This window comes from Anopheles moucheti (genome assembly GCF_943734755.1).
Source record: "Anopheles moucheti chromosome X unlocalized genomic scaffold, idAnoMoucSN_F20_07 X_unloc_18, whole genome shotgun sequence".
NCBI lineage: Eukaryota > Metazoa > Arthropoda > Insecta > Diptera > Culicidae > Anopheles > Anopheles moucheti.
Window position 1 is genome coordinate 95001 of NW_026453524.1, and position 10000 is coordinate 105000.

General features: G+C 47.3%; 1 protein-coding gene across 1 annotated transcript in view; it reads left to right on the top strand.

Annotated features, from left to right (window-relative positions):
- The first annotated feature begins 7350 nt into the window (after window positions 1-7350).
- Window positions 7351-10000, top strand: part of LOC128307851 (putative uncharacterized protein DDB_G0268364) — a 66200-nt gene continuing 63550 nt past the window's right edge. The window contains exon 1 of the mRNA XM_053045437.1: window positions 7351-7663. Coding sequence (XP_052901397.1) covers window positions 7351-7663 — 313 coding nt within the window. The remainder of the gene's footprint in view (window positions 7664-10000) is intronic.

A 10000-nucleotide genomic window follows, 5' to 3' on the forward strand; every position in this document is an offset into this window, starting at 1 on the left:
TACTCTTGTCCATGCTTTCACATGCTCTGATAGGTAGGTTCGTTCTCAGTTATCCCTGTGTTTATGGTTTTCGTGTGCTTCGAGAGGTTTGGTCCGTGTTTTTGAGTACTCTTGTCCATGATTTTCGTGTGCTTCTAGAGGTTTGGTCCGATTTTCAGTACTCTTGTCCATGCTTTCACATGCTCTGATAGGTAGGTTCGTTCTCAGTTATCCCTGTGTTCATGGTTTTCGTGTGCTTCCATAGGTTTGGTCCGTGTTTTTGAGTACTCTTGTCCATGATTTTCGTGTGCTTCTAGAGGTTTGGTCCGATTTTCAGTACTCTTGTCCATGCTTTCACATGCTCTGATAGGTAGGTTCGTTCTCAGTTATCCCTGTGTTCATGGTTTTCGTGTGCTTCGATTCGTTCACTCTATTACTCTTGTCTTTGGTTTTCGTTTGCTTCGATTCGTTCACTCCATTACTCTTGTCTGTGGTTTTTCGTTTGCTTCGATTCGTTCAGTCCATTACTCTTGTATGTGATTTTCGTTTGCTTCGATTCGTTCAGTCCATTACTCTTGTGTGTGGTTTTCGTTTGCTTCGATTCGTTCAGTCCATTACTCTTGTGTGTGGTTTTCGTTTGCTTCGAGTCGTTCAGTCCATTACCCTTGTCTATGATTTTCGTTTGCTTCGAGTCGTTCAGTCCAATACTTACCCTTGTCTATGATTTTCGCTCTAAGCCCAGTCGCCCTGCGCTCTGGAAATCACATTCCAACTCTATCACCGATAGCGCTCACACCTTGGAAACCACATTTCACCCAGGGGACCTTAGGGTGGATTTTGAGCCTTTCGGGATTGCGAAACCATCATTTAACACTCTAAACTTAATTTCCGCAATCCCAGACGCACTTTCCATATGGTCTCCAAAAATGCGTGTGAGCTGACCTGGTCCCTTATAATAGGCAATGAACACGATTTTGGCAAAATATTTTTTTCAAAATTTTTTGACTCACCGGGTAAAATCGAATTTACTTGGGAAAAATGTTCTAGCAGGGGCCCTCCCATACAAATTTTTTTCTTCTCAAAAATGATTTTCGTTTCACTTTTCATACTCAGGGGAGTCTAAAATTGATGTTTTGAGTCACCATGAAAAAAAAATTTTTTTTGACCCGAGCTTGTGTCGGCGACCCAAAAATCGACTCACTTGGGAAAAATGTTCTAGCAGGGGCCCTCCCATACAAAAATTTTTTCTTCTCAAAAATGATTTTCGTTTCACTTTTCATACTCAGGGGAGTCTAAAATTGATGTTTTGAGTCACCATGAAAAAAAAATTTTTTTTGACCCGAGCTTGTGTCGCGACCCAAAAATCGACTCACTTGGGAAAAATGTTCTAGCAGGGGCCCTCCCATACAAAAATTTTTTCTTCTCAAAAATGATTTTCGTTTCACTTTTCATACTCAGGGGAGTCTAAAATTGATGTTTTGAGTCACCGTGAAAAAAAAATTTTTTTGACCCGAGCTTGTGTCGGCGACCCAAAATCGACGCACTTGGGAAAAATGTTCTAGCAGGGGCCCTCCCATACAAAAATTTTTTCTTCTCAAAAATGATTTTCGTTTCACTTTTCATACTCAGGGGAGTCTAAAATTGATGTTTTGAGTCACCGAGAAAAAAAAATTTTTTTGACCCGAGCTTGTGTCGGCGACCCAAAAATCGACGCACTTGGGAAAAATGTTCTAGCAGGGGCCCTCCCATACAAAAATTTTTTCTTCTCAAAAATGATTTTCGTTTCACTTTTCATACTCAGGGGAGTCTAAAATTGATGTTTTGAGTCACCATGAAAAAAAAATTTTTTTTGACCCGAGCTTGTGTCGCGACCCAAAAATCGACTCACTTGGGAAAAATGTTCTAGCAGGGGCCCTCCCATACAAAAATTTTTTCTTCTCAAAAATGATTTTCGTTTCACTTTTCATACTCAGGGGAGTCTAAAATTGATGTTTTGAGTCACCGTGAAAAAAAAATTTTTTTGACCCGAGCTTGTGTCGGCGACCCAAAATCGACGCACTTGGGAAAAATGTTCTAGCAGGGGCCCTCCCATACAAAAATTTTTTCTTCTCAAAAATGATTTTCGTTTCACTTTTCATACTCAGGGGAGTCTAAAATTGATGTTTTGAGTCACCGAGAAAAAAAAATTTTTTTGACCCGAGCTTGTGTCGGCGACCCAAAAATCGACGCACTTGGGAAAAATGTTCTAGCAGGGGCCCTCCCATACAAAAATTTTTTCTTCTCAAAAATGATTTTCGTTTCACTTTTCATACTCAGGGGAGTCTAAAATTGATGTTTTGAGTCACCATGAAAAAAAAATTTTTTTTGACCCGAGCTTGTGTCGCGACCCAAAAATCGACTCACTTGGGAAAAATGTTCTAGCAGGGGCCCTCCCATACAAAAATTTTTTCTTCTCAAAAATGATTTTCGTTTCACTTTTCATACTCAGGGGAGTCTAAAATTGATGTTTTGAGTCACCGTGAAAAAAAAATTTTTTTGACCCGAGCTTGTGTCGGCGACCCAAAATCGACGCACTTGGGAAAAATGTTCTAGCAGGGGCCCTCCCATACAAAATTTTTTTCTTCTCAAAAATGATTTTCGTTTCACTTTTCATACTCAGGGGAGTCTAAAATTGATGTTTTGAGTCACCATGAAAAAAAAATTTTTTTTGACCCGAGCTTGTGTCGCGACCCAAAAATCGACTCACTTGGGAAAAATGTTCTAGCAGGGGCCCTCCCATACAAAAATTTTTTCTTCTCAAAAATGATTTTCGTTTCACTTTTCATACTCAGGGGAGTCTAAAATTGATGTTTTGAGTCACCGTGAAAAAAAAATTTTTTTGACCCGAGCTTGTGTCGGCGACCCAAAATCGACGCACTTGGGAAAAATGTTCTAGCAGGGGCCCTCCCATACAAAAATTTTTTCTTCTCAAAAATGATTTTCGTTTCACTTTTCATACTCAGGGGAGTCTAAAATTGATGTTTTGAGTCACCGAGAAAAAAAAATTTTTTTGACCCGAGCTTGTGTCGGCGACCCAAAAATCGACGCACTTGGGAAATATGTTCTAGCAGGGGCCCTCCCATACAAAAATTTTTTCTTCTCAAAAATGATTTTCGTTTCACTTTTCATACTCAGGGGAGTCTAAAATTGATGTTTTGAGTCACCGTGAAAAAAAAATTTTTTTGACCCGAGCTTGTGTCGGCGACCCAAAATCGACGCACTTGGGAAAAATGTTCTAGCAGGGGCCCTCCCATACAAATTTTTTTCTTCTCAAAAATGATTTTCGTTTCACTTTTCATACTCAGGGGAGTCTAAAATTGATGTTTTGAGTCACCATGAAAAAAAAATTTTTTTTGACCCTAGCTTGTGTCGCGACCCAAAAATCGACTCACTTGGGAAAAATGTTCTAGCAGGGGCCCTCCCATACAAAAATTTTTTCTTCTCAAAAATGATTTTCGTTTCACTTTTCATACTCAGGGGAGTCTAAAATTGATGTTTTGAGTCACCGTGAAAAAAAAAATTTTTTGACCCGAGCTTGTGTCGGCGACCCAAAATCGACGCACTTGGGAAAAATGTTCTAGCAGGGGCCCTCCCATACAAAAATTTTTTCTTCTCAAAAATGATTTTCGTTTCACTTTTCATACTCAGGGGAGTCTAAAATTGATGTTTTGAGTCACCGAGAAAAAAAAAATTTTTTGACCCGAGCTTGTGTCGGCGACCCAAAAATCGACGCACTTGGGAAATATGTTCTAGCAGGGGCCCTCCCATACAAAAATTTTTTCTTCTCAAAAATGATTTTCGTTTCACTTTTCATACTCAGGGGAGTCTAAAATTGATGTTTTGAGTCACCGTGAAAAAAAAAATTTTTTGACCCGAGCTTGTGTCGGCGACCCAAAATCGACGCACTTGGGAAAAATGTTCTAGCAGGGGCCCTCCCATACAAAAATTTTTTCTTCTCAAAAATGATTTTCGTTTCACTTTTCATACTCAGGGGAGTCTAAAATTGATGTTTTGAGTCACCGTGAAAAAAAAATTTTTTTGACCCGAGCTTGTGTCGGCGACCCAAAAATCGACGCACTTGGGAAATATGTTCTAGCAGGGGCCCTCCCATACTAAAATTTTTTCTTCTCAAAAATGATTTTCGTTTCACTTTTCATACTCAGGGGAGTCTAAAATTGATGTTTTGAGTCACCGTGAAAAAAAAATTTTTTTGACCCGAGCTTGTGTCGGCGACCCAAAATCGACGCACTTGGGAAATATGTTCTAGCAGGGGCCCTCCCATACAAAAATTTTTTCTTCTCAAAAATGATTTTCGTTTCACTTTTCATACTCAGGGGAGTCTAAAATTGATGTTTTGAGTCACCGAGAAAAAAAAATTTTTTTGACCCGAGCTTGTGTCGGCGACCCAAAATCGACGCACTTGGGAAAAATGTTCTAGCAGGGGCCCTCCCATACAAAAATTTTTTTTTGACTCACCGGGTAAAATGGTCGCACTTGGTAAAAATGTTCTAGCAGGGGCCCTCCCATACAAAAATTTTTTCTTCTCAAAAATGATTTTCGTTTCACTTTTCATACTCAGGGGAGTCTAATATTGAAGTTTTGAGTCACCGTGAAAAAAATTTTTTTTTGACTCACTGGGTAAAATGGTCGCACTTGGGAAAAATGTTCTAGCAGGGGCCCTCCCATACAAAAAATTTTTATTTCTCAAATCGATCCGTGGTTTCACTTTTCATACTCTAGGGCCCATTTGCTTCAACTTTGGAAAAAATTTTCGATGATGAAAAATTTTCACCTTCGACGTCCATCGACCACTCGACCCGAACTTGGTACTTTTGTATGGAGGTACCCAAGTGGTGACTTTCTCATACAAAAATTTTTATTTCTCAAATCGATCCGTGGTTTCACTTTTCATACTCTAGGGCCCATTTGCTTCAACTTTGGAAAAAATTTTCGATGATGAAAAATTTTCACCTTCGACGTCCATCGACCACTCGACCCGAACTTGGTACTTTTGTATGGAGGTACCCGAGTGGTGACTTTTTCATACAAAAATTTTTTTGCGAATACGTGTTCGTTCGCGATCATTAAGGCCATGAACCGCAAGTCCGCTGCGATAGAAATAGTGCATTGTAGTTACTCGACGAGAAAAAAAATCGGGACTTAGAAAAATTTTTGAAAGTCAAATCGTATTGACTTCCAACAACACCTGATAATAAACACACATTGCCTGTTGCACCACAGTTCGCATTTGACTTAACAAATCGCCTGTTGGTACGCACATCACCATCGACTTTACCAATCGCGTTTCGCACCGCTAATCCCACTTGGCGTGGAGCCACGCACATAATGTTGCGAGGAGAGTATTAATCGGGACTTAGCGTTTTAAGCTCGCGAACACTCCACTATGGGAGTGCACGCAAGCACCAACTGTACACACACAACACAACAATCACTCTCGCGAACACTCCATTCCCAAAGTGAACGCGAGCACCAGCAAGCATGGGTCGCCTGAGAGGATCGATGCGAACGCATCTCTACAACTCGCAGCTCCCAGCCTGTAGTCCCGTCGTTTGCGGGCGGTCGAAGGTGTCGAAACTAGTTGTATCCACGGTCGACGGAAACACAGCCACCAGGGTTCCCTGTGGTAAGGTACTTCCACGTGCAGCGTGCTCCCGCCCGTTGCGGCTCAGTCTAGTGCTATAGCGGGGATGAGACGTCAGTGTGCGCGGGGCAGCACCGACGGATCTCGGAGGGTTGTTAAGCCCGCTAGCTTCCGATCACCTAATGGGTTTGAGAAGCGCTATCAGCTCGGATTGGATACGACCTTAGAGGCGTTCAGGCATAATCCAGCGGACGTAGCGTCATACCAAAGTCCGGTCGAACTAGTATTGAGCCAGTGGTCCGTACCTGTGGTTCCTCTCGTACTGCACAGGAATTCCGTTAAGATAGCGGCAAACAGCACACACCAGTAGGGTAAAACTAACCTGTCTCACGACGGTCTAAACCCAGCTCACGTTCCCTTGAAAGGGTGAACAATCCTACGCTTGGTGAATTTTGCTTCACAATGATAGGAAGAGCCGACATCGAAGGATCAAAAAGCCACGTCGCTATGAACGCTTGGCGGCCACAAGCCAGTTATCCCTGTGTGACATTCGAGCAGTCGAGCTGTTCGGACGTGGTGTATTTTGCTCCTGAGTGAGTTAAAAATTGTGGCGTTAAATTACCTCGGAAAGTCTCGAATTTGTTCATAATCAGTCTATAAGAGGGTGTTTAGAGTGACTTTAGTGAAAACCGGACGAAAATCGGTGCATTAGTGGGCCAAAAAAGTGAAAAACATTGCCCCATACATTTTGTATGGGGAACAATTTTGGCAATAAAACCGTGCTAAATTGGTGAAAATCAACGCGGTTTGCGTTTAAAACGCATAAATAGACGCCAGTGAAGTGTTTTTTACTTATAAACAGTGTTTGCCGGCGATATTTAGCGTAAAATACGGAGTGGCAAATTTGTGCAAACATTTGGAACAACAACAACAACAATAGTGTGTGCGTGTTGTGAGTTTGCGCAAAAATCCGGTCCAATCGGGCCGGATGAGGTGGCAAATGATAGATTCTGTGTCCCCGATCGGCCAATAGCCGAAAACCGGAAGAAAATCGGTGCAGAATTGGGAAAAAACAGTGACGGCAAAAACGCGCATGGTGCTACCGCTGCGGCACGTGTTCTGGAAGTGTCTGTTGTATATACAAAAACGTTAATAACTTCGCGAGTTTTGGTCCGATTTTGCTGCGGTTTGCACTGTTGTGCTAGTTTTAGTGCATTTAATACGATCCGTGCATAAAAATAGTGAAAATCGCGAAAATAATTTTTGACATTTTTGTGACAACCCGGGACGACCCAACAGACATAAATTGATAGGCGAGCAGTCCCCAACAGACAATTTTTCAAATTGACGGTTTCTGCTCGAAAACTGCTCGAAACCAAAAAGGACGCAGAAAATTCTGGGAAGCTGTGGGGGGTCATCGGCAGCTCGAATCTGCTCGATTCGGACAGTTTTTATCGAGCTCGAAACTGCTCGAATTCCCGATTTTTGCGGGAAATTGCCGGGAAAAATCTGGGAACGACTGCAAAAATTCGGAAAGGCGTTTGCAAGCAGGGAAACACCCCCCCTGACCACTAAGACCTGCTTGGGTCTCTAAAATGGCGACAACTCGTACATCGCGTCCTCGGTCGGAATCGACAGAGGAAAGGCCGGGGCGATCCCTTTCGGCGGTAGAGCCGAAGGTCATTCTCACCAGAGCCTCGGCGTTGGCCTCAAAGTCGGTGAACCCGGACATGGTCGAACTGCGAAAGGTGCTCGGGGAAATGTCCCTCGCCAACGAGCAGCTTCGGGCCATGGTGAAAGAGCTGCAGCAAGAGCTGGTGATGCTGCGACAGCGTACCGTGGCCAACGAAGATATGGCCCGGGAGGAGCGGAAGCTGGCCCGCGAAGAATTTAAGCTGGCGCAAGAGAAATTCCACCAGGAGCTGCAGTGGAATAAGGACCAGGCCCGCCAGTGGTATGAAGAGACGCAGCGTCTCAGAGGCGAGCTGGCAAAGGAGACTGCGTGCCACCAGGAGTTGCTGGCACAGATGCTTGGTTGCGGCGGTAACCAAGCTCTGCAACCGCAGCAGCAGGCGCAGCCAGCTGTTGCGCAGCAGCAGCCTCAGAGGCAGCAGAAACAGCAACAGCAACGGCCTCCGTCGAAGCAGGCGACATCGCAGAGCTCCCTGCAGCAACCGCAACAGCAGCAACAACAACAGCAGCAGCAGCGGATGACGTATGCTAACGTGGCGGCCGAGACATCCGGCACGCAGGCTTCCCAGGGCGGTTCTTGGACGGTGGTGGGGCCTCGTAAAGCACCGCAGAAGTCGCAGCAGCAACAACAACAGCAGCAGCTGGCCAAGCCGCGACCACAATCTGCGGCGGCGAAGCATTCGGCGAAGAAGAAGCTGGACGCCATCGAGGTTGCCCCAGGCGAGGGTCAGTCTTGGACCGACGCGTATCAGCTGATACGCAGCGCTCCGTCGTTGGCCGAAGACCAGGCCAAGCTTGGAGTGGGACGACGAACGACGCGGGACCGGCTGGTCATGAACTTGGAGGACGGCGCCAATGCTGAAGCAATCCTGCAACGAGTGCAGGAGGTCTTTGCACAGTCTGCAGCTCCGGCCACCATCCGCCTGGTGACAGAAACGGTGGAGGTCCGCCTTGATGAGGTGGACCCTTTAGCGGTGGCATTGGATGTGGCGAAGGCGGTGACGACCACCAGTTCGGAGTCGGTGAGCGAATCCGCTGTGCACCTAGTGAAGGCGTGGAACGGTACGCAGACGGCGTACGTTCGGATGACACTCAAGGCGGCGGAGTTGATGCACCAACAGCTAGTACGAGTGCTGCACACCTCATGCTTGGCGACGAAACTGACACCACCGACGCGGGGCCAGCTACGGTGCTTCAAATGCCTGGAGCACGGACACCTGCGGCACCAGTGCAAGAGCGGGACGGATCGATCGACGCACTGCATCCGCTGCGGCCAACCGGGCCACCTGGCCCGAGCCTGCACAGCGGAGGTGTGTTGTGCGGTCTGCAAGGGCCCTCACCGAGTAGGACACCCGTCCTGCACCCGGAAGGTCTGAAGGTTTTGCAGATCAACCTTGGGCGCAGCCGTGCAGCGCAGGACATCATGCTGCAGACGGCTAGGGAGATCGGAGCGCAGGTGGTGATAGCGTGTGAGCTGTACAAACCACCTAGAGACAGCGTGCGGTGGGCGGTCGACGAGGCTCAGAGCGTAGCGGTAGTGGCGACTGGCGGCTACCCCATCCAACGACTGGGGAGTTCATCGGTGCCTGGGCTGGTAGTTGCCACCATAGCCGGGATAACGTTTGCCAGCTGCTATGTGTCCCCCAATATCGGACAAGCGGATCTCGGCGACTACCTGGAAGCGGTTGAGCTCACGCTCACGGGACAGGATCCCATGGTTCTGGCTGGGGACTTTAACGCCTGGAACCAGGAGTGGGGCAGTTCAAGAACCACGGCGAAGGGTGAGGACTTGCTGAGTGTTGTTGAGCACCTCGGACTTCGGACGCTCAACCGAGGGAACACACCCACTTTCAAGGGCAACGGTGTTGCACGGGAAAGCGTCATCGATGTGAGCTTCTCGAGTCCCTGCGTAGCGGAGCCAGGCAGTTGGAGTGTGAGTAGCAGATACTCCGGTAGCGACCACAGCTACGTGCTGTTCAGCGCTAAACTGCCTTCGACCAGCGGCCGACGTGCACATCAGCATCGGCCACACTGCAACGGGCACGGCGGTACAGCAGGCATGACGCGGCACGCGGGAACACGCTACAAAACAAGCCAATTCAATCAGGCTTGTTTTAAGCTGGCGCTTGGGATCGGTCGTTTCGACGATGTAAGCACACCTGAGGGCCTGATCAGGGGGCTCACAGAAGCGTGCGACGCAACGATGGAGAGGATCCACAAGACGAATTTCCGGCAGGCTCCGACGCTATACTGGTGGAACCCGGAAATCGCGAGGGCGCGAGATGCGTGCGAAGCTGCTGAGGCCAGGCTACGCACAGCAACGCAGACCGACGACCGTATCGCCGCTTCAGCCCGCTTGCTGGACGACCGTAGGGCTTTGGAACGAGAGATCCAGCGCAGCAAAGAGCGCTGCATGCAGGAGCTCATCGACGGAGTCGAGGACGATGTGTTTGGGTTGGGGTATCGAGTGGTTATGGCCAAGCTGCGCAGTCGAGCGCCGCCAGAACTGGACCGTTCTGTGCTGGAGCCGATCATCGACGCCCTCTTCCCGGCCCACCCATCGTTCGAGTGGCCGCCGATTGCGACGGAAAGCGACGAGGACGAAGAGCCCATCCGACCAGTCACCCGTGAAGAGATCCTTTGCATCGCTGAGGGGATGGCCACCTCAAAGGCGCCGGGCCTCGATGG